Source organism: Pempheris klunzingeri, chromosome 18, assembly GCF_042242105.1.
Source record: "Pempheris klunzingeri isolate RE-2024b chromosome 18, fPemKlu1.hap1, whole genome shotgun sequence".
Lineage (NCBI taxonomy): Eukaryota > Metazoa > Chordata > Actinopteri > Acropomatiformes > Pempheridae > Pempheris > Pempheris klunzingeri.
The window spans coordinates 7,365,427-7,390,115 of record NC_092029.1 but is presented as its reverse complement, the minus strand read 5'-3'; the positions used below and the strand labels follow the sequence as shown (position 1 = coordinate 7,390,115).

The following is a 24,689-nucleotide window of genomic DNA, read 5'->3' as shown; positions in this document are numbered from 1 at the left end:
CTCTTCATAATGTGTCCTCAATTTTAGACAAAGTGAGACAAAAGTTTCTCATTTCTAGTTGGCGACAACTTGAATTTTTTGGCTGTAAAAATGTTGCTATCAGATTTTATCAGCTCAAGCTAGCTATCTAGCTATTAAGTTAACATTAACTTGGTTGAAAATGCTGTCTCTGGTAGAAGCTGACTACTTTTAAAATAAGGACCCTTTAAAAAGGTATCTGAATAAGACTGGGGCTAAAGCTGCATGTCCCAGGTCCTCACCAGTGAATGATTAATGTTGAAGACATGAAAATAAATGGAACAAATCATTGACACTACAGCAGCATTACATGGAAAAATATAAGATCAAACTTACAGTATTTCATCCTAACTCAACTCAGTTTGATTTCTTGGCTTATTTGGACAAGCAAGGCAGAGGATAAGTTGATGCTCCATAATAAAGTGTGTTTCATTTTTAATGTTTAAGAGAAAAGGCTTTTAGGAAGAGCACTAACAAATGTGTTTGGGGAAAGTAATGCTATCTTGTATAATGAGTTTGACAGAGGTTGCTGGAGTGTAAACTTCCATAAATGTAATAAAGACCAAGACAGAGCCGCGAAAAACATCAACCTGAAGCCTGAGCCTCCAAGGCAACTCCTCCTAAACTCTGATTGGACAATTGCAAATTACATATTTAAGTTACATACCATACACACATTAGGGGTAAAAAATCAAGCCTGTCAGTATGTTTCACTCAATGTTTACCTTAAGCTGCATTTGATAGCACATCATTTTGCTGCCACACGTGTGTACAACAATGTATTCAGTATGCACCCCAGTTGGTAATTAGATTTTGAATGACAATTTTTTGGACAGCTGAAATCAGCTCCTCTACCGTAATGGTCTTTATCGCACTGTGTTTTACGGGTATGGATGTCTCTCCATATGATAATTAATTTAAAGAAGAGTGAAAGAAAAAAAAAATCATATATCCTCAATCTGAATGGGATGTGTCAATCATGTCGGCTTTTTCTCTGTCTCACATAATAAACCTGTTCTTTCAAATAATGCACACTTACCCTCTCCTGCAATTTCTTTAGATTGCCTCTTTTTTTTCATCAAGAAGTGCAAGTTTCCATCTCCTAGTTGGTTGTTATGACAGGACCAAATTAGTTTGGCTGTGCTGAGTGACCGCAGGAACTCTGGCCAAGGTTTCAATCTCCCAGACCTCCCATTAGAGACAGGAGCTGCAGGGTCACAGGAGGAGTATTTGTCACTTTGATCCTCTGCCACTTAGGTTGCTCTCCTCTTTGATACTGTCTGTTTCTCTCCATCTATTGCTGTCTTCTAATCGTGCCTTTTCTGCACTCGATTTTTCTGTCTCCTCTCTGGCTCTTTCTTTCTCTCGTTGTCCATATTTTCTTCCCCTCATTCTTTATCTTTCTCATTTCAAATGTCCCTCTATCGTCCTCCCTCTCTCCAGCTTGCCTCGAGAGAAAGATGGACACCCCGTTGTGTGTGTCATAAATCAGTCCTCCCTGGTGAAACAGGTATAGCAGTGAGAGAGAAGCAGATAGTCCCTCCAGCTATTTGTTTTTCTCAACAGGACTGGGGTTTTGACTGCTATTGCTCACATTCCCTCCCTCCTTCTTCCTACCTCCACTCCCTTTCCTTCCCTTTCATCCTCCATCCCTCCTTCCCTCTCTCTCCCGCCCAATGCTCCAGATTCCCACCATCTGGACTCAGTGGTTGCCAAAGGTATGGAGGCTCTTTTAGTAGCCCCCTGAGTGCAAGAGCATGGTGCAGAAAATCCACTTTGGTTCCTCCCATCATCCATGAAATCTGGCGTGTCCCATTCCCTTAACTCCAGCTCTTATTCTTTAAGAATTAGCCACAATATAAGATCAACACTATTCTGTAGTGTGGCTGAAATACATAATCTACTGGAAAGAAAGTGGATATCAGCTTCCCTCAATGACTTGTGAATCCACTCCAAGATGGAGCTCATGAAATATTTGTTATGGATCTTGCGGTTAAGGTAGTATCTTGGTTTGCTCACTTGCGAGTGAAGACAGGGAGACTCCTCAGTGGATATTCCCTCACTGCCCTCTCCCTGACTTCCTCTTGGGCTGTATTGATGTGTAATAAATATATCAGTCAGGTGCTTTGGTCTGGAGCCACAATGACTTGTTTAAACTCACAGATCCAGTCAACATACATGTCACCATGCACACAGACACATGCACACTCACCAAAGTCAGGCCTCAGTTCATTCTTTGGCTTATATAAATGCTGTCGCTTCAAAAACTGTATTGTGCCAGGGGAGAGTGTGTGTGCATGTGCATGGATGCCCATGTGCCAAGCCATTGGGACATCTGTGGAAACAGTGAGTCGGCTGTAATGGCCAAGTTGGCCATTAAATTGTGGGAGAGACCCCTCAGAGGGATGTAATATGTACCACTGAGCTTTGGCTCAGGCTGTCTTTCGTGGGAACCCTGAGTTTTTAGCAAATGCTGAAGTCATGCTCCTCTGAAGGGTTAGAGCTAGACGATAAAAATATTTCTCTTTCTTAGAGTCTTTGTGCTGCTTTTCTTATCTGATTTCATTCCACTCTGATGTGATTGATTATCTATGCACAAGTCTGCATTTACTGTGCACCCTGTCCTTAGGCTGCAAATGTGTAGTGATGAGGCAGTGATGGGTAAACATAGTTCACTGAATGCACAGATATGAAATGTAAAGGTCGATTCCATCAATTTAGTACTCCCCTTCATAAAGGGACTCACGAGAGACAGATGAAAAAGAAAGAATGGTCAAATGGAAGCAGCAGAGGCTGAGATATTCAGACTTTTAACCTCCAGTAAAACCAAGTTTGTTTGTTTTTTTTTAATTTACTGTTTTCAGTGGCTGAGTAGGACTAACCATGATAAGTAAAATGAGCTTCATGTGTAAAATCAGTGCCTCCTTAAGACACTGCAGATCACTGCAAAACTAAAAATTACACTAAAACAAGTCATTCTGTAGAGCCAGTCCACACTTCTCCCTCCCTCCAGTTCTCTCCCTTTTCACTGACCTGTCTCCCAAACTATGCTCACTGCAGTTTTGCTGAAATTCAAAATTTACAAAGAAAGGGCAAACAATGTTTCTCAATTTCCCACGTTTAATTCCTCTTTTTGGCAGTCTGTCATGAAACTGGAGGAAGTAATTTCTCAGGGACTGGGCTCAGATATTCTTTGTCTGCATTTTGCTCAGCAAAAAAAGAATTCAGATTCTACATAATGATGTGCTTGTATGGGCCCAGTCTCCCTTTTTATTGTAGCCATTGTTCCTAATGATGCAGAATTTATATTGTGGAACATGGTGCCTGAAGTTGACTGCAATGAGAAATCTGCATATGTTTTTGGAGGAAGATGTATTTATTTTAGTGTGATGCGCACACACTTTTACTTCTGTTTTCCCTTATTTGCACTCAGTCTGTTTTGATATATTATTATTTAAGACATCATCTGTATTGAGTAATGCTTTTGTCATCTTGATTTATTTTTTGTATGTTTGTTTAGCTCTTTGAGGTTTTGTTTTAAATAGGCCTCTTGGGCCTTTTTTGAGTTACAGTCGTACAAGCAAATGTTTTTTGTGTATGTTCTTTTTGGCTATCATTTTTCATACCCTCAAGTAAAAGAGAAAGAGAAAAAAAAACATAAATTGATTTTACCTTCAGACCTGCACATTCTTTTATCTCAAGGATTTATAAACCTTATCAGTGTTGGTCTCCAATGAACACTTGTGCTTTAGCTTTGAGTTCCAGGCATAGTTTTTAGTAACTCAGCCCTCTGCCTTTATATTCCGTGCCCAGTTCACCTGGATTGAACTTCACTTGTGCAGTAAATGGTGGATGATGCTGAGTACTTTCCGCAGCTCAAAAAGACATACTGACATTGATGGATCCTGTAGTTAGTAATGACTGACATTACATGGTGGGAGTAAAAAGGTGGCATATGAATAATGTTATCTGTGATAAGACTGAAAGTCTGTCAGGCTTGAAGAACAGACACAATCTATTCTGCTATGTGTCTGTCCTTCTGCTTTTTTTTTTTATTTTCTGACCTATTTTTTGTGGTTCTGCGTCTTTTCTTTTGTATCAATACAGTATCACAAAATTTGTCACTCAGTGCAGCCTCCCATTTACACTGTCCAAGAAGGATAAAAGCAGAAGCCACAGTGGGTCAGGACAAACTAAATTCAATCTCAGTTATTATGATTAAAGATTAGATTTTTTCCTTTTTCTCTGTTCAAGTGGATTAGGCAAGAAGGGAGGAAGTTGAGGAAGAATTAGCTGAATAGTAATAGTGGAAGTGACTAATTACAAGTTCAATTGCATTTTGCTTAAAGCAAAAAGCCACAGAGAGATTTCATTCTCTATCCCAGAAGGACAGAACCAGGCAATTTACCACAGAGTCCTCTAATGTCTCTAATGCCTTTTCCCTACAGTCAGTTAGCTATTTGTGTGGTGGTGTTGGGTTTGCCTCAGACAGCTGTGCTCCCATATGTAAGCGTCATTCCTGCCACAAAAGCCTACATCACACATCAGCCCAGCACCATAAAGCAGCTCTCAGCATATGGCTGGACAAAGTGTTTTCCTGAAGAAGAAAACATGTTCATAAACCCTTAGAAAATGAAAAGGAAGTCTGCAAACAAGGTCAACTTCTTGCCTGGAGGGTTTTACTGAGCTGTTTTGAGTCATTGCATTGGTTCTGCTGTTATAAACAGGATTTAAAAAAATCAATTAAGCCTTCTGTACTTTATGTTTGATGTCTCCCACCCAGGGTTATCTGTTTCAAGCAGTGTAAGTGGGTTAGGTAATGTGCTTCCCCACACATAACGTATGATTAGGAGTCAGGGCCATATTACATTAAATTGTGGATTTGAATGAAAGACAACAATTCTCCAGTGAGTTTGCGACAATGTCTCCTGCTTTTGCTGTAAATTTGCTTGTAAAGATTTTTCTCAAATTAAGATCCACAATTGATGTAATAGATTATTATGCAACGTTTAAGCGAAACAAATTAAAATCAGAATCAGCTTTATTTGTGGCAAATGCAACAGATTTGACACCAGTTTTTCCACTGCTCTCATGCGCTTAGATGGAAATAGACATTCAGGAAAACAAAGACGACAGAAGTGAACAGAACCCTGTACCTGAATAAAAATGGGCTGGTTACATAAAGGTTACATACATGAGGCAGGATATGAATCTATACACTATATACAGCATGTACAGTCTGCTTAGATTTGTAATTAACGACGACATATTAAATAACTGTGTTTATGAATTACAAAATATCATTTAGATTAGTAGTATTTACCGTGGATGCTTTGTGTTAAATGTAGCATTTTTATGACTTCTAAACACACAATGCGCACTTACATGAATTCAGTCATTTCAGTCATGTGTCCTTGAAGCAGAGTTTGTGTGGGAATCTTTAAAGGCAACTTAAGAAAACATCCCCTGTGACTGACTGGAGACCAGTGGGTCACACAGGGGATATCACAGGGACTCACAGGCGGTAAGCCACATAGATAATGAATGAATTATGAAAACAAATAATAATATGAGTCATTTTAATTAACCTTTCCTCTAACTGCATATCACAGCGTCTTCATTTCTGCGCCAGCCTTACTGTACACTATAAACTGCATCAACAAAACTGACAGTATCTGCTGGGTTGGCTTATGTAACTGTTGTACAGTGTGCAGTAAACACAGGTGGCTCTATGCAGCATAACGCTGCCAGGTGAAGAGCAAACAGTATTTGTCCTTGCTTTTTATTTTTTTGTTAGAAAATATTTTCTTTTACTTACATTAACGTCTCAACAAGCTGTACATGATATCACCTTCGGTTATGAAATGGAAAGGGTTCTTTATCGTCTTAACCGTGTGAGTTTACATCCGAAAAAGACAAAACATTTAGAGATAAATGACGTTTAATTATTAACAGCATTTCTCTTGCTTTTACTTGTTGTTATCTGGCTGAGGAATGACTGCTCCTTTCCCTCAGATTAGAATATTGTATTGTAAAAACCTTTATCCATGTAAAAGCCCAAGTGATCTGCAATAGGCTGCCCAAAGCACCATTAACCTGATTTATTTTCTAGAGTGCAGAACAAAGTGCCTTCACTGTTGATTTTGACTTATTATTATGGATCATTATGATAATTGATCAAACCAGTCTGAGGCCGAAAGAAACCGCTAATCTTGTTTTTTATATTTTACTCCCACAAAGGCAACCTCACCGTTTAAATTTGAATGATTATATCTGAAGTGCATGTGTTTACAGCTTAAATTGGGTAAATTGCAATCAAAGAAATTATGAAATTTGCCAGTTTGTTATGGATTGTTTTTTCTCCTGTCTATTCAGCAGTGTTTACCTCATATTGTTTTCTTTGTTGTGGTATAGATTTCTTTCAAGACAATGCATGCTTTTGGCATTGCACATCAGTTACAGCTAATGTTGCATGATTATACAGCTGAGTGAAAACTCAGTCAGATACCTCCAGCACTGATTGTTTTCTACGAACTGCATATTAATTTTTATATGAATACTCCTTGAAGGTTATACCTTATTTTAACAAATCCCATGGACAGAAACAAACCAGTGATCCGTGTTTTCAGTAAGGATCTCATTAATTGCTATTGAAGAAATGGATCGCTGTATTTTACTTGTAAAAGTAATTTTCTAAAACAGCTTGACTCTGCAGTTTTTTCAAACTGGAGTTAATTGTGCATTTGTTGGGAAATATATTCACCCATGGATTAATACTCTTTTGGTGCGTTTGTGAGCATTTGAGGCAGCAGGATGGATGCACAGCCAAAGCTCAATACTAGGATCAACTTATTTTTGGTTTTGGCCTTTTCATTGGATTCGACAACAGGAAAAATACAGTTAATCACCAGGATTAAGACCTGGTCACACCAGAAAGTGGCTCAGCGACCTCTCTGAGTTTCCAGGCTTGATAAATAGCTTAAGTTGGCTCAGTTTACTCAAAAGACATGTTTGTATTATTCTTGCATCATAGCTGTCTGTTAACTATGCGTTTTTTTGGAGGAGCAGTTTATACTTATAGAGGTGGTTGAATAAAAGTGGGTGATCCAGCACAGCTAATAAGCCATGGTGAGATATGCTTCCTACATTTTGTCTTGTCCAGCTGTCCGTTCATTCATACATCAGCACTATCAAAACACTGCAAATCTAAAGGAATTTACTTCACATTCATCAACAAATCCACTAATTGCTGTGATTCCATTCAAATTAAGTGATTTCCCTTTAAAAATTCATGCTGGTTTGACACAGCCTGTTCTTGTTTCTTATAAGCCAAATAATGTCCCAGAAAATGTTTTTTACAATATTCAGCTCTAGCTCAAGAGTAAGCTAGGCCACTGTGTTACTGTAAGCAGGGCATTGAAACCAGACACGTAACCGTTTGAACTTCTGACCTTCATAAACTCCCAAATCACAGTTTATGTCCTCCCCTGAGTGTCATACAAAGAATCAAATTAAAGGAAACAAACTGGTTCAAGGATCTGTTGTCACCAAGGAGCCGACAGGGAGAGACCTGGGAGACTACTAAAACTGTTTAGGAAAATAATGCCCTTATAATTCATCAATGGCATAAACTAAGTGGACAGGTTTATCCAATTGCTCGACATACATCAACTGCTTGCTGCATCTCCACGTGGGTACATCAAATCCCAGTACTGCTTTTGTTTAAGCTAACAATGGCTGCTCTACTGTTTCTCCACGGTTATTAAAAATCATCTGCCTCAGGTATTGTCATCCTTCAATAAACAAGCCCAAATAGCAGAGGGACAGAGGGTGAATTACTATCCTTTGCCTGGAAGGTCATCCTGTAAGCTTGTTTTTAGATCTTGATTAAAATACAATGTTCTGCTAGCTCCTTCTTCAGCTGTCAGGAATCAGCTTGCAGACTGTGACTGGAAAGCTGAAAATTTGAAAGATTCATTCAGTTCATGCCAAGTTCGCTGTAGAAAAATAAATCCTCACAGATTGCAACAAAGCAAACCGTGTTATTGAAAGAAAAGGTTTGAGAGGGATCTCTGTGGTGGTTTGGATTCAGCTTTATGAAATTATTTTTACTGAGGGAGGAGGCAGTTTAATTCTGCAGGTACCTAGCATTCAGGTAAGATCATTGTATGGATGATCTCTTTAGGATGCACTTCACATTAATGAGACATACTACAATGTGGTAACGCTTTGATTCAGGACCATGAAGGTACTCCGCTGTATGTCATGTAACACAAGATGAAAATGTAATGATCCTTGAGGAAAAAGTCAGTCAAAGTAGCAACAAAAACATGGTATATAGTGGATAAAAATACAGAACATAATGAAGATGAAAAACGCTGTACATCTTTGTCATGCTAATTCATTGCTCTTTTGGCTTTGAAGAAGTCTCACTATGTTAACAAATGAAACATTTACAAGTTTACATTTGCACTCGTGTAAAAGCATGCCTGCACAGTGTGAAAAATAAACGCAGCAGGAAGGAGCTTCCCTGTAATGCACGCAGATGGAAGCAAAGAATTGAGACCTTAAAATAATAACAATTAATTAATCATAGCCATAACCTACTGTAGTGACTTTCAAAAATGATAGTAGAAAATTTGAATTTTCAACTATTTTACTAAATAACAATACTGTACTGTACACTGACCTTTAAAAATGAAAACCTGTAGTTTTAATTTGTTTACTAATTATATTTATACTGACTTACTGTAAAATCATGCAAATGCTTTAAGATCAGCACTTTTTTCCAAATCTGCCATATAATTCACTCTACACGTCAGAAGTGCTATACATACTGTGAGAGACTGGCACTGCTGTCACAGGGCTGTACGTCTTTAAAATAGCACAATCTTGTCTTTTCAATATTATTTTTAGTCTATTGAAAAAGATTCCAGTCATTGCCAATGCCAAAGAACAGAACAGAAAAGAACAAAAAAGGGTTTTTTGATTGCTAAATTACCATTTATGAATGAAGAATTTCAGCAACATCATTATCAGATTTACTATAAAAAATGCATAATTTCTTCATCTATTCCCATCAGAATGTAAATCATGATCAACGACAAATCTGCAGAGGCCCATCAATCTTACACTTTAAGATCAGGAAACTAAGATATAAGATATAAATAAGAATATATATATATATATATATATATATATATATTGTGATATTATAGTATTAAGCGGATTAAACCTTTACCTGGATGTCCCTATCCTATGCATGAGGTATATTGAATAAATCTGGCATAGTTCACCTGTTTCACCACCCTCACCCTACTCATGTCATGTGTTCCATTAGACCGCACACTAATCTGTGTGAGGCTAGTGTGATCCCATCGCAAGATGGTCTTTGGTTATTATTGCTTCAGATACACAGGTAACTGTCAAAAAACTGCTTGGCCTCCTTTTTAAAATATAGGAAGACGTGACATGCAGGCACTCTGAAATTCCACTACATGGTTTGGAGAAGTGTTTTTAATTTTAAATGAGCATTACAGTAAAGCATTAAGTATTAATGGCAGTCTGCTTTCTCTCCAGGCAAGGCCTACCCCCCAGAGTTTTACTATGATACCTACAGCCCTCTGTGGCAGAACAGGCCCCGAGTCTACGGCTTCAAGCTCCAGTGGACCCAGATGAACCCCAACGCTGTGGATCGCATTGTCGCCTACAGACTAGGCATCAGACAGGTAACTTGACTAAGATTTGTGTACCTGAATACTCACCCTCCTGCCTTCTGATTTGTTCTCTTTTTTCCTCTGGTAAACCTATGGGTCCATCATTTAAATGCTTGTTAAACTGAAAATTGTTATTTATTCCCACACAAGTTCTAAAGCTAGGCATATGGGCTCCCTGTACAATAATCTTTGAATCACTGGTATTCTTCAGCCTCTTTTCGACCCTTCTTACATGAATCAGAGGCATTTTGTGCCACGGGACTGTAAAAACCTGTCTTATTGCCGATTTATGCATGTGCTAGAAGTATTTGCACAGCTTGTGCTTGATTGTTGTGTTCCATTTGACAACGCCAAATCTTACGCCTCGATTCATTGTCTGTCTTATTCTGCAGTGTTTGAGGATGTGAATGGGCCTCTGTGGGCCTTGCAAAATGACTAAGAACCTGTCTGGGGCAGTCGTTTCACTGAGTTCTGTGATTTCCACGAATTGCTTGTGTTTTTGCTCTCTATCAGAAGCTCAGTCAGAAGAATGGAAGGGAACCCCGCAGAGAGAAAGAGGAAGCGTAGCTCCTGCTTTCCCTGCTTCTCAAGTAAACTCCACTTATGACAGGCTGGCAGCATTGATGGATGGCACGGTTACATTTTCTCTCTTTGACAATCAATGTGTACCTTCCTCTCTCTCTCTCTCTCTCTCCCATGGAAGTGTGGAGCACATTTGTTCATTATAGCTTTTCATTCACTGCAGCAGGTTTAGCACTGCCTTCAGTTTACATAAAATCTGAAACGGTGAACTAGCTCTGTTAACACTACAGATTTACAGGTTAACATTGCCTTTGCATTGCAGCACTGAGCCGCCATTGAGCAGCCTGTTTAAAAGAAGGGGCTTATATAAAAAAATAGCACATGCTGCAGTGCTGAATTCATCTCATTTCTGCTCAGAATTAGCAAGCATACCCTGACAGTTGTGTTTGCAATGAATAATATAATTTCATGTTTGTTTCACACTACACCCTCAAGGAATTGAAGCTTGAAAACACATTCTAAACCAGTTATGTTTGTGTAGCGCAATGATTTTTCTGTCAACTATCTCAGTAGGTCTGTTTGGTAATAAATGATGTTGCGCTTGCAGAGCCATGTTTGCGCTTGCCAGGCGTTTGTCTGAAAACTTGCCAGGAGTATACATTTGCTTTTCCTATTTTCAGATGGACCTGCACACAGCCTTTTTTTTTTAAAAACAGATTATAATGTCTAGAATGTGCTAGAATGAACCCACGGTAACTCAGAAATCGCATTAACATTTCAGCCTTTTCTGCATTTGTTTATTAAATAGAGAACACCACTATCCCAGTCTGTTTTAGCAGACAATAAGTGTTTGGGATAAATTAATTTCTTTCCACCTTCTTGCCTTGATATCTCAAGAGGGTACATTTTGTGACCATTATTTCCTTCCTGCGAGGCATAACAGCCAATCTTCCATTGTCTTAGATGAAAGAGATTCTTCGCTGGAGGGAAGATTCACAGACTTTTTCACAGGATTTACTATACAGTGTACTCTCTGTGACTGATCGAGTCTCAGCATTGTGTATTGATTTGGACTGATAAGATTCTTTCCAAATGTCTAATGCTAAGGAAGAGTTGGAGTGGGAAAGAGGTAAAAAAGAAAAGTCAAGGCAGTGAGCAAGAGGAAATGAGAGAGAAGAAAAAAATGAGTAGGAGGAGAGGCTCCTTTTGTAAATAAATAAATGCAGAGATACCCCCGAACTGACTCTGAAAGATTGGTGCAGTAAAGAAAGCTTCAGCACGTGGACTACACCACTTCGATCTATTTATAGATCCAGCAGCAGCTCCCCTGCCATTCCCTTGGAATTATTATCATTTTCTCTCGCTGTTTTTGAATTAATACTTAGAGATGGTAGACCTTATGCCTCTGTAATGGATTGCTTTGTGTTATCGTCCAGTGCCCTCGTGAGAGACAGTCTGGCTGAAGGGGAAATGGGAATGAAGTTCTAGATGAAAGGCATGCATGGGCGAGAATCACAAAACACAAATCACTGCACCTGTCAAGGATGCAATGGAAAGGTGTGACATCTGCCCTTGTTTTGATATTGTAGCCGGCTACTTGAAAACCTCCTCTGCTGTCCAGAAGTAGGATTGTCTATCCCTAACCCCTGTAAGATAACTTTTTCAGTCTATATCTTGCCATCTTGGAACTACTTCTTCCACCTTTTGCTTTATCTCCTGCTTTTCCCCATCCTCTTTCATCTTTTACAATTGATCTGTCAAGTCAGGGTATGCAAGCAGATTAATAGGAGCCATACTAATTACATGCAGGCAATCTACAATAGATCAGCACACGTCTGACATTACTCCATCACTTTGATTATTCCCGTGTTTCTTTTGGCTCCTGCTGTTGCTCTGATCTATCCTGCTGTTTTTAAAAGTTGTTATAAAAACCCCATGAACTGCTGCCGCAATCAAATAAAATTAAATCAATGTGGCACTGCCTCTATGGGGACCATGTGGAGAATGAAAGGTAATGGAATGTAAAGAGAAACCCTAATTGAGCACAGACGCAGGGATTCACTGAACATTAATGTGAATCAAAACAAAGGTACAGAATCATCCATTAGTCAGTAAATATGCATGTGATTCAAAATGTAGCAAAAGAAACGTTCAAAAAGTTAAATGGTCTTCTCAATCAATATGTTAAGTTTGATTTGATTTGCACATTTAAGCACAATTCCTTTTTGATGTGTAAAAAAAATTGAAATTATTTGGTTCTGTTTGTTGCTTGGAGCTTGAGGCAGAGATTGTCAAGACTAGCATTTAAAGCCTTCATCTGCCTGGAAATCTGGGACACACACACTCAAAAACACATACCAGACCAGACCGAGTAGGTTCTTTTGCCAGTTAAATGTCCAAGTCTCCAAAACTGATATACACCTACACACACTGTATGCTTACATACTATACATTTATTCATGCTCGAAGCATTACACAACTACCTAAACACAAGCAAGGCGAACAACGTGTTGTGGGAATTCAGGAACAATAATGAAGTAAGATACATAACCTGAGACATTTTCGCTCTCAGAGTAAATTGGCACAGTGCTCCCATTACTATCTGATATCAAATTTGAAACACCTATGTAGGGCTTTCTATTACACTAAATTAATAAACGTATTTTATTAATTTAATAAAGTAATAACAAGCAAATAAATGAGATGCACATGTGTATGTCTGTGTGTATGTGTGTTAGTGTATATCTGTGTGTGTACTTACTTACTTACAGGCCAACCAACAGTGTAATTTATGGCAATTAAATGCCATGCCTTTAGAAGATAGCCAGGGACAGGTAGAGATAGGTAGGGACAAGTGCTCCATCTGCAATTACCAGTGGCAGACAAAACACTCTATTTACCTGCAAACTAATGGTGATGAAAACCTGCACCCCATAATTGTGGATCATCCAAGCTCTAAGTAATTACTTAATTGGTATTGTTCTCACACACACTGACTCTGCTTCACTGCTATCACACCTTCATTCACTCTGTCTCTGTCTCTCTCTGCTAGTAACACGCTTCCTCTTTTCCTTTGGCTGAGAAGGGCATGTAAAGTCACTAATTGTGATGCAGAAGCTGTAACTTGTCTTTGTGCAGCTCTTAAACTGATTCTCAAGGATAAAATGTACCCTACCTCTCTTCTGTTTTCCCCCAGCAAATGCAGCAACAAGCATTCGTTTTGTTTCTTTGAATTTCAGGGGGGCTATATTGTATCTAAGGAGATGAAAAGCGTGAGCTAATTTTTGTGTGATACCTGACTTAGTCACCTAAAGACAGGCTCGCTTGTGTGCTCTGCATTGTGCAAAGACGGGATTTAAACTTCCTGTCAGTTCAAGGTCCCTGCATGGAGGGAAACAGAACATTTTGCAACATAATTAAAGAAAAACTTCAAAAGAATGAGGCAATTCCTTACAGAGCACAAAGGTGTTGTCCTTACTGTACTCAGAAAATGCCTGTAATGCAGGCTGAGGCATATCTTTAATGGGAAAATGAATCAGGAATTTCCTCTCTGAAAATATAAGAGTACATCTGCTGCTTGCTAATAGCACTCTTTGAATTTAGATGCTGTGAGCTGTTTTGAAAGTAAATGTGGCTAATGAGCAGCTAGCTGTCAACAGCTTACAGAGAAAAAAACGTTTGTTGTGTAGCATTTAATGTTGGCAGATCATACAAATGCTTATAGACAAGGTTAATTGGCAGATGAGATGGAACATCCTACACTGACGGTGAAGGGAATACATATTTGCTCCAGTCATGTACGTAATATGTTCCCAGGAGCAAATTCTTCAGAAGAATGTCTTCAGAACCGTGCATGCTCTCATTTTGTGATGATGCTAGATGCAAAGTCTGTGATGTATGCCTTGTATTGTATGTATTTAGTATTGTATGTAAATGACACACAATTACAGTATGCAATGAAAATCCAATGGTAACAGAATATAAGTTGACTTGGTACCTATTTGCATACATATTCTCCACATGTTCCACATGTTCTCACGTGTTATAGACTTATATAGGATGACCTTGAACCTCAACTTTATGAAACGTTTGAGTAAAATATGAATCAAACCATTTCAATTCTGATGAATACAAACCCAGTGCTGACAGTAGCAGACTGTGGATGGTGTTCCAATCAAATATTGAATGTCAATGTGTTTGTGTATTTATGTGCTGAAACATACTTCATACCTCTGAGTGTCTTTTGATTTTTATCCAAGCCTATTGTGGTTCCTCTCCTCATCCAGATGGGGTTGCAGCGCTGGTGGGAACAGGAGATCCCTGTGGACGGAACAATCAACAAAGGAGAGCTCATGACACACAACCTGACTGAGCTCATAAAACCTGAGTCCTACGAGGTGCGCCTCACCCCCATCACACGTTTTGGGGAGGGTGACTCCACCATTCGGATCGTCACCTACAGCGGTAAGTGCTGTATACCCATATTAGGGATTATTTTAGGACTGTGATCAGTCTACTCATCCTGCAGTATTATAATGTTTTCAGGTTTGGAAAATAGAGAGAAAAACAGGGCAAAGGAGACACAGGAGAACCACATTCACTTTAGTCTTCTGCTTACACATGCGGTTGCACAGGTGGATGGATTACGGCTACAGCTGGTAATGTTATCCTTCAGCTAACTACAGAAATACTCCTAAATTAACTCCAGCACGAGTTTGTGCTGCTACATCATGACACATGTTCATCAACTCTGATGGATATTAAAAGTTCACTCTGGTATCACCAATCGTTATGATCATCATCGTGATGATGTATTATGTATGAGGAAGGACCAGTAAAGAGTGAACTCATTAAAATAATTTGAATATCATCACACACATCCACTCATCAGAATACAGCTTGAAATCAGCTTGCTTTGCTTCTTTGCCAGATTGCCTCTTTGCCAATTGGAGTGAATGCCGATCAACTGACCAGTCATATCTTCCTTGTGACCTTTATTGCTTTGAGTCTGTCCTGGAGTGAGGCAAAGGCTGACTTGAGATATTGCAATGATATCCAAGCATCCGATAACTAAAACATGGAGTTTGGGTTACAAGAGCAAACAGCACTGGTTAAAGATGAGTCAAGTTTTATAACAAATAGCTTTTTCAATTTTATATAGCAAATATTTTGAATGGTCCTTGGCCTTGCCGAGCCCCACATGGCCCTCACTGTGCCTTACCCCAGAACCAGATAGGACAGTAACATGTGTACTGCTGTCATATTGTTTGTTTGATGTATACTTGGAATAATATAGTAATAGAATAGCAGCCAGGAGGGCACATAGATGTAGGTGATGTACTGTATGTCATGCGAGCCCCGTCAGATCACTGAGAAAACATCACAGCACAATGTATTTCTCTACAGAATGCAGTAGCAGGTAGCAAATGGAGGCACATTCTTCAGCCTGTGGGACGACATACTGGTTGAAATACAAAAGCTACATTAGTATCCACAGTGGGCTCAGCAGTGCCAGTGAACAGATGCACAGGTACTTGAGATGTGCATTTTCAGAAACAAACTGGCTGTTTTCTGTCTATCACTGACTGCCGAGGTCTTCCTGAGTGGTGCTGCTGCAGTTGTGAATTATTCAGTTTCACTGCAGCTCATCATGGCTGGTGAAAAGAGAATTGGGAAAGAGTGGAAGAGAGAGACTTTCTAAACTTTCTCTGCTGTTACATTTGTAGTGCTTTGTGATGTTGTGTGGTCTCCGCTAAACCTTGAATTGAATTCAGCAGAATTGAATCATATTGAATCCAATCAAAGTGAAGTAAAGAGAATTGAGGCTAATTAAGACAAAGAGAAGCACAGAAGGAGAGATGGAGGCAGCTAAGTTGAGTCTGTGGAAAAAAAGAAGATACAGAGGAGCATAGTAATAATTAAAAAAAAAAGAAAGACTAGGAAAGCAGAGAGCCAATGCTGATGTGCGAATCGGCTGCCCAACAAGAGACTGGACTAATTATCACTCTAGGGCAGCTCTGTTCACCCACGCACAGCATAGCATCACCATAGGAGCCTAATACAGGTCTGAGCAGAATCCACTCTGCTCAGAGAATGTGTCCAGTAAGAAGTCCTGACTGACATGTGAAATGCTGTCCAGGACCATCTCTGTCACCACTTCTTTTTCACTCCCACTGGGGAAAAAAGGACCTGGGTTGGGTGTCTATATACAAGATCTAGCACAATGACTTTATAGTGTTAGAATAGTTTATGCTGAAGTGAAATTAATGTGTGTTGTTTTTAAATAATGTTATATATGGTCATGATTAATCAGTATGTTTACATTTGAGCCTTGTTCTATCTCTGGTTAACTAAATATATCATGCAATGTTGTCTCCGAAGACAGAGAAACACATTTGTTTTTGCACTTGGACGTGGACTGGAGACACTTATCTTGGTTACTAAGCCACCTATATTTAGCGCTTTAATTACTAATAGGCAAAAGTCACTTTGAGTCAAAGACGCCCTACGTCAATGAAGTGGCCATATATAGCAATGGTTACATAATTAGGTTTGTCGGAAAGCTTTGAGGGAGCTCTCAGACAATCTGAGCAGCGGCAAGGATTCTGCTGGGAGAACTAATCCACCCTCATTGAACACATACATGAACATTACATCTTTGTTCAATCAACATTACCAAAGCTTAGCTACACACCAGGAAACAAAAGCATTATGCTGTCAGGTGGTGAAATTTAATTGGCATTCACATTTGATTACTCTACATGATTGGTGCACTTTCATTTTTTGTTACTATACAAAAGGTAAGTGTGGATTTTTTTGTATAGTAACAGCAAAAACAGTTTACTAAGATGATTAGTATTTAGTATATGCAGTGCTTGTCTCTTGAAGAGGCAAAAACTTCTGACTCATTGTGACTTGATTCTTTGTTACTCAACACGAAGGTAGTTGTGCAGATCGCAAGCAATGAGACCTGGAAAAGCTGTTAACATTTAACAGTATCCCAGTTTCTTCTGGAGTGACCCAGGTGGCATTTTAAAGATTTTCACAACAAGAATCAGGGCTTGTCTGTGATTTTGTATGAGAAAAAAAAAAATCATGGCAAAATCATGTCCAAACAGGCAAGTGTGTATTTTATTGAATAGTTTCCCTTCCAACTACGACATATGTACATTTTTTGATGTACAGGAAACATATGTCCAGTATATAATATACAATATAGGAAATTTTGTACATTTAATTTGCCTTTTTTATCTTTTACTTTTTCGTCCTTTAAATTTCTTTTTCTTTTTCTTATTTTTACTCCTGTACTCTAATTATTAGTCATTATTTTATGCTATCTTTTGTATTGTATGAGCACATACCAAACATTAGAATCCCACATTTTTATTTAAGCACAAAAACAATACTCCACTCCAAACACTTTTTTTGAGCGCTGTACTTACACTCAGCCTTAACCACAGTGTGATGGTTATGAGTGTGAATTCACCTTTGACCCTGGTTCTTACAGTGCTTTGCTACTTTGCTTTAGTTTCCTCCAAAAATCCAAAAGAGTCTCCAAATAACCCTCAGGAGTGAATGTTGTGTATTTGTCTCTCAGTGTCCATCCACAGTATGTTCACATGCTTGTTTGCTTACAGTGCAATGACAAAGATGGTGCTTCCTGCTTTTCACCAGAACATACAGGATCACCATGACCCTGAAAATGAATGTATGTGTACACAACCAAACAAAACAAAACAAAGAAATATGGCCTTCAGCCTGTTTGTTAGCTGTTGGGATAAACTTTGCTGACCTCCTGTGAAGTTTTAACATCTCTGAACTCGAAAGTATGACAAAGTTTGATCACCAGTGCCCGGTAGGCCAAGCGATCATTCTGATGCACACAAAGCCGATGGTAGCAACTTTTCTGTGACTTGGCAAGAAAACACAAAAGCGGTTACAGTGTCCCCAACTGTAGGATGAAGGATGGTTGTGTCACCAAGCTCCAAAGACACTCTTTTAAATTTTGCTGCAGTGACAAACTCAGCATCTGTTTGATGTTCCTCATAACACTTCTCTCTCTCCCTCTCTCCCTGGTTTCCTCCAAGATGAAGGATTTAATGTTTAAGCCTCCTGTCAACCCTCGCAGTGGCACAGTGAAACACTGCTGCTATTTCTTAATTTTCCATTTTTATGCAGCTCATGGTGACATAAACAGTAAGATGCCTGTCTTAAAGTCAAAACCCACTAAATTTTACATTAAATACAGTCCTCTGCCTCTGATGATTTATATCGCTTGCTACAGCTGAGGTGTTGGGGGTTATTATTTGGCCAGTGGCAGTTCGGTGTAATCCCTGTCTGAGCTTTTGTTCAGTCATGGTCTCAACTCTTAGAACTCTGTGAAGAACAGTTTTGGAAAATATTATATTTCATTTTATCTATTTATTTATCCAAATACTTGGGCCTCTTGCGATGGATGGGCGATATGGGCAATATTTCCCTAAAATGATTGCAGGGTACTTTTGCTATAAAGATATTCATGACAAAGATGATAAAATGCTGAAAAGATACTTGCATACTACAGCAACAAAGAATTATTTGTCAAGACATAGTTGTCAGTAAAAGACAGTGTAGCTGCTACATTATCACTACACTTTTTGTACATGTTCAGGAGCATTGTCTTTACAAAATGTTTTCATTTAAAGGAAAAGCTCAGCATTTTGGAAAATAAACCTTTTCACTTCAGTTACATTAGAAGATTGATACCACTCTCATGTCTGTTTGTCTTAGCTTAGCACAAAAGATGAAACAGATAGCTTTGGGAGCAGTTTTAATCTTCAGCCTTTATGTGGCTTATAGAAAGAAGATATGACATTTAATTAGTGACCTTAAAAGCATTTGGTTGGTGGATTTTTAAAAATTTTTTTTTGGCGACAGAGCGAGGGTAGATATTTTCCCATATTTCCAGTCTTTGTACTATGTTTAGCTAACTAGCAGCTGGCTAGCTTCTCATTTAACTCAAGACATGAATACATTAACATGTTGAAATATGTTTAATGTTATGATATGGCACATTACATTAAAGATTATACTGTGCCAATATTATCACAAGTTATATGAGATGATATACATATACATACATACATATCACAATTTCTGAGTTTTCATTAGCAGTGTCGCTTTGTGAATGGTTTGAATGGTTTATCCATTGACTGTATATAAAGATGGACGACACATCTCCGCTCCCTCCCACTTCACAAAAATGAAACCAAAATATTCCAGATAATGTCGCTGCCATCTTGCACTGGTGATGTCATTTGGAGCCAGAGTCTCAGGGGCTTTTATATAATGCAGCCAGCCACCAGAGGGAGGTCAACATGCTTTAGGTTCACTTTTGGGGAGGCTGTCATTTTGTCCATTCTTATATTCTTGTACTATGGTTTTACTCATTGCACTCTGCCTTTTTTCCCCATACTATTTTGTGTCAATCCTCTACTGACAATTTAAACCACAGGTGACGGTCCATTAAGGAATTGCTTGTGTCAGTGTGTCATACGCACACTGATGCAAGAGCAGGATAATACTGAAGCGACTGGATATTGGTTGGCTGTTTTTGAATGTATCCATGGGTCTGTCCATGTGTTTCTGCAGGACCAGTGCAGAACAGTTACATCCTCTGTTAGGGAGAAACATCTGATTGACAGACACAATAGTGTGATGTCGTTCATGTTATTTTTGCCAGGGAGACATGAGGGGAAAATTTCTGAATTACATTTGCCGGCATTGTTATTACTCCAACTGATGTTTGGAGCTGGGAAGCCTTCATAGGGCTTTTTCAGATTGTCATGGCTCCCACCCAGACCCTTAAACATGATGGATGGGAATCTTGGAGAGCGTGGATTATATGAGGTCAGTAACAAAAAAACAAAAAAAAGAAACTGGGATGCTATTGTCTATGAGGACACTTGGCTGCAGCCATGGAATTGTCTGCTGATTTGTAATACAGCCACTAACCAGTGAGCAGGGAGTCCTGCCAAGATGAAGTCAGTGTTTGTATCTGGAACGGCCTCTACGGACGGCTGTCCTTTGGCGGTCAATGAGCTCACTTTGTGTTTCAATCAAAATTAGGCAATTTGGATGGAAGGCACTCATGCATCAAGCAGCAGTTTGTTTTGTCCTCTCAGTTGGAAAAGTAGAAACCAGAAGTCAGACATGTATCTAATATGTGGGTTAAGGACATGACCTGTCATAACAGTAGTTTTCAAAGAGCTGAATTGAAAGTCTCTTTGCTTCACACCGTGATCACCGGGACTGTTTATCTTGAGAACTATCAATCTTATATTTCATCCCGATCATTATTTGAAGGTTTTTTAGCTGGAGGGGATAGCGGAGCGCTGCAGCATTAGGAAAGAAATCTGAAATTTTTTAAAGTCTCTGCAGCTTGCTTCAGGGCTTTTCACACCACTGTTTTCGCAACATGCATTTTGAGGAGTGTTTGAGGTTCTCTCATGTTGCTACAAATGCATTCAAAGACAAGGCTGCAAAATGTCTGAAAAGAACGCTTGATTTAAAATGGTTGAGCCAACAATAGAGCTCAATTTATTTGATGTCTTGTTTGTTTACCCATATCCAATCTAGTCATCTCAATTGAAAGTTAAATTATCTGTTAGTGTATTTGTGTGTGTTTTTCAGAGAAAGTGTGCATAGCAGGAGCAAAGTAGCCTATGGGCCTGCTGTGCTCAGCTTGATTTCCTCAGTGGGGGCAAAGACATTGCTTGAACAGACACATTCATCTGGACTAAGGCACCGTGAGTCAGCCTGGGGAAGCTGCAGGTGAAGGCAAAAAAACTGACAATGAAACATATTTTCATAACCACGGTCTTGGAAGAAAGACGCAGGAAGGATTGGGCAGGGGGTGAGGAGAGTTTCAGGAAATGGGAAGCTGAGAGGGAAAGAGCCAGCGAGCAGGAGGGGGGCTGAAAGAATAGAGTTTTGTCAGAAAACTCAGCGTCCGTTTCACAGTCCTGAGGCTGTACGTTGTCATTTAAAACATTTTCTCCGCAACAGCCCGGATGATTTCCTCCCTCTCTGCAGAGTCTTCTATTGTAGCAGTGCCACTCTGTGCAGTCCAGTGTAGATTCAGGAGGAAACATTGAGTGTTCAGATGCAGGTATTTTCACAATCGGTAACAATGAATATTATTAAAGCTTGTCCGAGACGCGGGTGCCCAGCCTTTTCTTCCCACACTTGTGCCTCCCTCATGACAAGGCTTCAGCTGCAGCGTTGCAGTTCACTGAATGTTTTATATGATTCAATTGGAAATGCTATGGTTTGTTCTCTCCCTCTTTTCCCTCACTGTGCGCCTCTCTGCTTTTTTCTCCTTTTACTCCACACTGCAAGGGAACAAGTGGAAGTTTCCATGAACCACACAGCAATAAACAGAAATCACTACTTTGGTTTCTGCTTTTAAAAAGACCAATTCTACGAGCCCTTCCCCACTCTTCAGTACATGTTTTCCTTTGTAGGAGCGATTTGTTATTACTCACTTTAATTGGTTGGATTAAAATCAATTCCCCCCATGAACAGCAAGGTTTCATAAATCACGCAGCAACATAGTTTGTGGTGAAGCTGATGTATCGCATCTATTCAGCCGGTCAACAATCGATCATGAAAATGGCCATGAATCTTCTTGACAGGTTAAATGGTATTTACTCTGCAAAAAGTGAAGTGCCGACTAACTGGCTTGTTGCAACTCTGTGTGATACCCTTGACCTTTCTGTGTTTGCTGCGGCAGTAGCCTCTTAAATTATCAATGAGGGAACCATTGAACCACAGTTAGGTGGACAGAATGCCAAAGAAGCCTTGCATGTATTTTACTGGACTCAAGTCATCAGTGTTTGATCTAAACGTGTCCATGATGGTGATGCTGAAAACACAGATGGAATCAAGGATGTTACAGAAAAGTGATTAGCGGGCAACCGCTTGTGATTATTACTCATTTTTATGATTTATTGTCTTCTAAATGGAAGTATAAAATAGGCTTAGTGCTCTAAATGGAAGTCACCTTGAACAAGAACATCAGCAATGTCGCTAAATGGCAATGATGATAAGCAGTTTCGCTATAAGCTTATTAATGTGGTCAGGCCGGTCTTCCTAATCCCTCTGTCTTTTACATTTGATAACAGGCAGAGAACGACTGCTGTCACCTTTTCCACTTTAAATCCCAGGCATCTCTCTTTCTGTCTGCTCAATAATCATTGCAGTGGATTGCTTCCTGTTCCACGATGTGTTTACTCTTTGTTTGTTCACTGTGAAAGCAGTAGAGCTTGATGAAGATGGAACGGACACACTCTAATATGCTTCCAGTGTTTTAATATAACAGGACAATGTTTCCAGCCTTCCCACGGGCCTCTTTCATTGTGTTTTATGACAGTAGAGCACTGAGCAATGTGTGTAAGTTTTATACATGTAGACTTTTATTAGCTCTATGCCTAAACAGTAGGCGACAGCAAGACAAAAGGTTAATAGCAACAGCTGCTGCCTGCATGCTTGTGCTGTATTTTGTGTAACCTGTCGTAGAGCACACAAAACGTTAAATCAGCCAAATTGTTTTTTAAAGTGCAGCAGTTTGAGTGCTTATACAGCTGTGTGAGCCTCTGTGCACAGCTTTCCTTTTTCAGTGTTTCATGTATTGACAGACAGTTAAGATATTCTGTACTAATAACTGTCCCTGGCCTTTCTCTCTTTCTCACAGCTCCCATCAACCCTCACCTGAGTAAGTAATGGGCACCTCGCTTAGCATGTCTCGTCAGAGCACGAGCTCCTTCTGTCCTAACGCAGTCTGTGTGAACAGTGGGGAAACTCAAAGTAACTGTACATCCCGTAGAGATCTGGCTCTCAAGATGTCACACTGCACTGGAGGATCCTTCTAAGTGTTCTTAAGTAGCACTAAATGAAATATGATAAATATGGCTCTCCTTCAGGAATTCTGAGTAAACCTGCATCAGACATGCATTTGACATGTTGACAGCTTGAAATCTCTGCAGGACGTTGTGCATTTTAGACGGTGTGCATTTGCATTAGATTTGTGGTTTTGTGTGTGTGCATGTCTGTGCCTGTGCTTTGTTAGCATTGCTTATGCATGCCTTTGTGCAATATGTGTTTATATTCTTTAATGTTTAGTCCCATTTAAGATGCATTTCATTTCACATTGAAACTTTACAAATCCGTATTATTCACGCCTTGAGAATCCACACTTAATCATTGTTTGCTGTGCTGCAATGCGCTGTTGTGTATTGTGGTTTAATTATATAAGTATATATATTTTGGTGGGTGTTCACACAAACATTGCCAACATAATAACAAACATCCTAATCACCAACATCATTATCCAAATCCCTGAAGGAAACTATCTTACCTGCACGCCTCCTCTTCCTCCCTCCTTCTTGTGCCTCTCCTCCAAATCCTCCTATCTCTCCCGGGTGCAGAAGGCGAAAACATTTAGTTTAGCTCACAGTGGATGGGGGCGTTAGTCTCTAGCACCAGGAGCTAGACCTCCATTTAAATCTGCATGCCTATGAGGAGAAGAGTCAAGAGTGCCTGCAACCTGGCCCCTTCCTCCACTCTCCCACTCCACCACTTCTTTCTCTCCTATCTCACTTTCTATCTCTTTCTCTCTCTCCTTCTCTGCCCCGCAGCATCACTGCTCTCTTCCTTCCCTTGGTCCATCCACCCACACTCTACCTCAGTCTATGTTACCTCCATTACCTGTGTAAAAGCTGCAGATTCTGCGCCTCTCAAGGTCACCACTACAAACTGCTCCCAGCTACGTTTTAATAAATCAATGAATATTTATCAGAACACATGCCTGCATCCTGAATCTAAATGCTCCTTTTTACTATCTCTTTGAGGACACTTCTCGGCAGCACCATATCCTCTGGTTACATGTTTTGCTTTGTTTGTTATATGGATTAAATGGAGGTTTTGACACGGTTGATCCTGCTGCTACCCCTTCATTAAATTGAGTGGGTTAGCTCCTCAAGCATGTGATTTCCAGCTATTCATTAGTATATTCCCTGTTAGACATCCCCCTACATGTGACCCATCACAACCTCGTGCTAGAGTTGCAATTACTTTTGTTTATTTTCTTGGAGGGTGACGAAACCTACAGTTTCATTTTCTCCCTGCACACTCCACTAGTTTAAAAATTGCCGTCAAAGGGGCGTAAAGAGCAAGGGAGGAGAAGGAAGGGTGAGCGGGAGAGGCTACCTGCACACCCACTCCAGACAAGATGGAGAGTGATAGAGGAGGACTGAGGCAGTGTCATTTTTAAAAACTGATTACTTAGAGTTCTACCAGCAAGACACTACAAAACATTCAAGGACAATCACCTTTTACTGTCAATCAAGGAAAAAATATTCAAACTTATTAACAGTTTAACAGATTCATATTTAT

The 24,689-nt window shown here is 39.5% G+C and overlaps 1 protein-coding gene across 1 annotated transcript in view; it reads left to right on the top strand.

Moving 5' to 3' along the window:
• The window catches only part of LOC139218027 (MAM domain-containing glycosylphosphatidylinositol anchor protein 2-like), a 148,673-nt gene that overhangs the window by 111,168 nt on the left and 12,816 nt on the right, over nucleotides 1-24,689 (top strand). Inside the window, exons 11-13 of the mRNA XM_070849560.1 lie at nucleotides 9,598-9,746; nucleotides 14,543-14,720; nucleotides 22,990-23,010. Coding sequence (XP_070705661.1) covers nucleotides 9,598-9,746; nucleotides 14,543-14,720; nucleotides 22,990-23,010 — 348 coding nt within the window. The remainder of the gene's footprint in view (nucleotides 1-9,597; nucleotides 9,747-14,542; nucleotides 14,721-22,989; nucleotides 23,011-24,689) is intronic.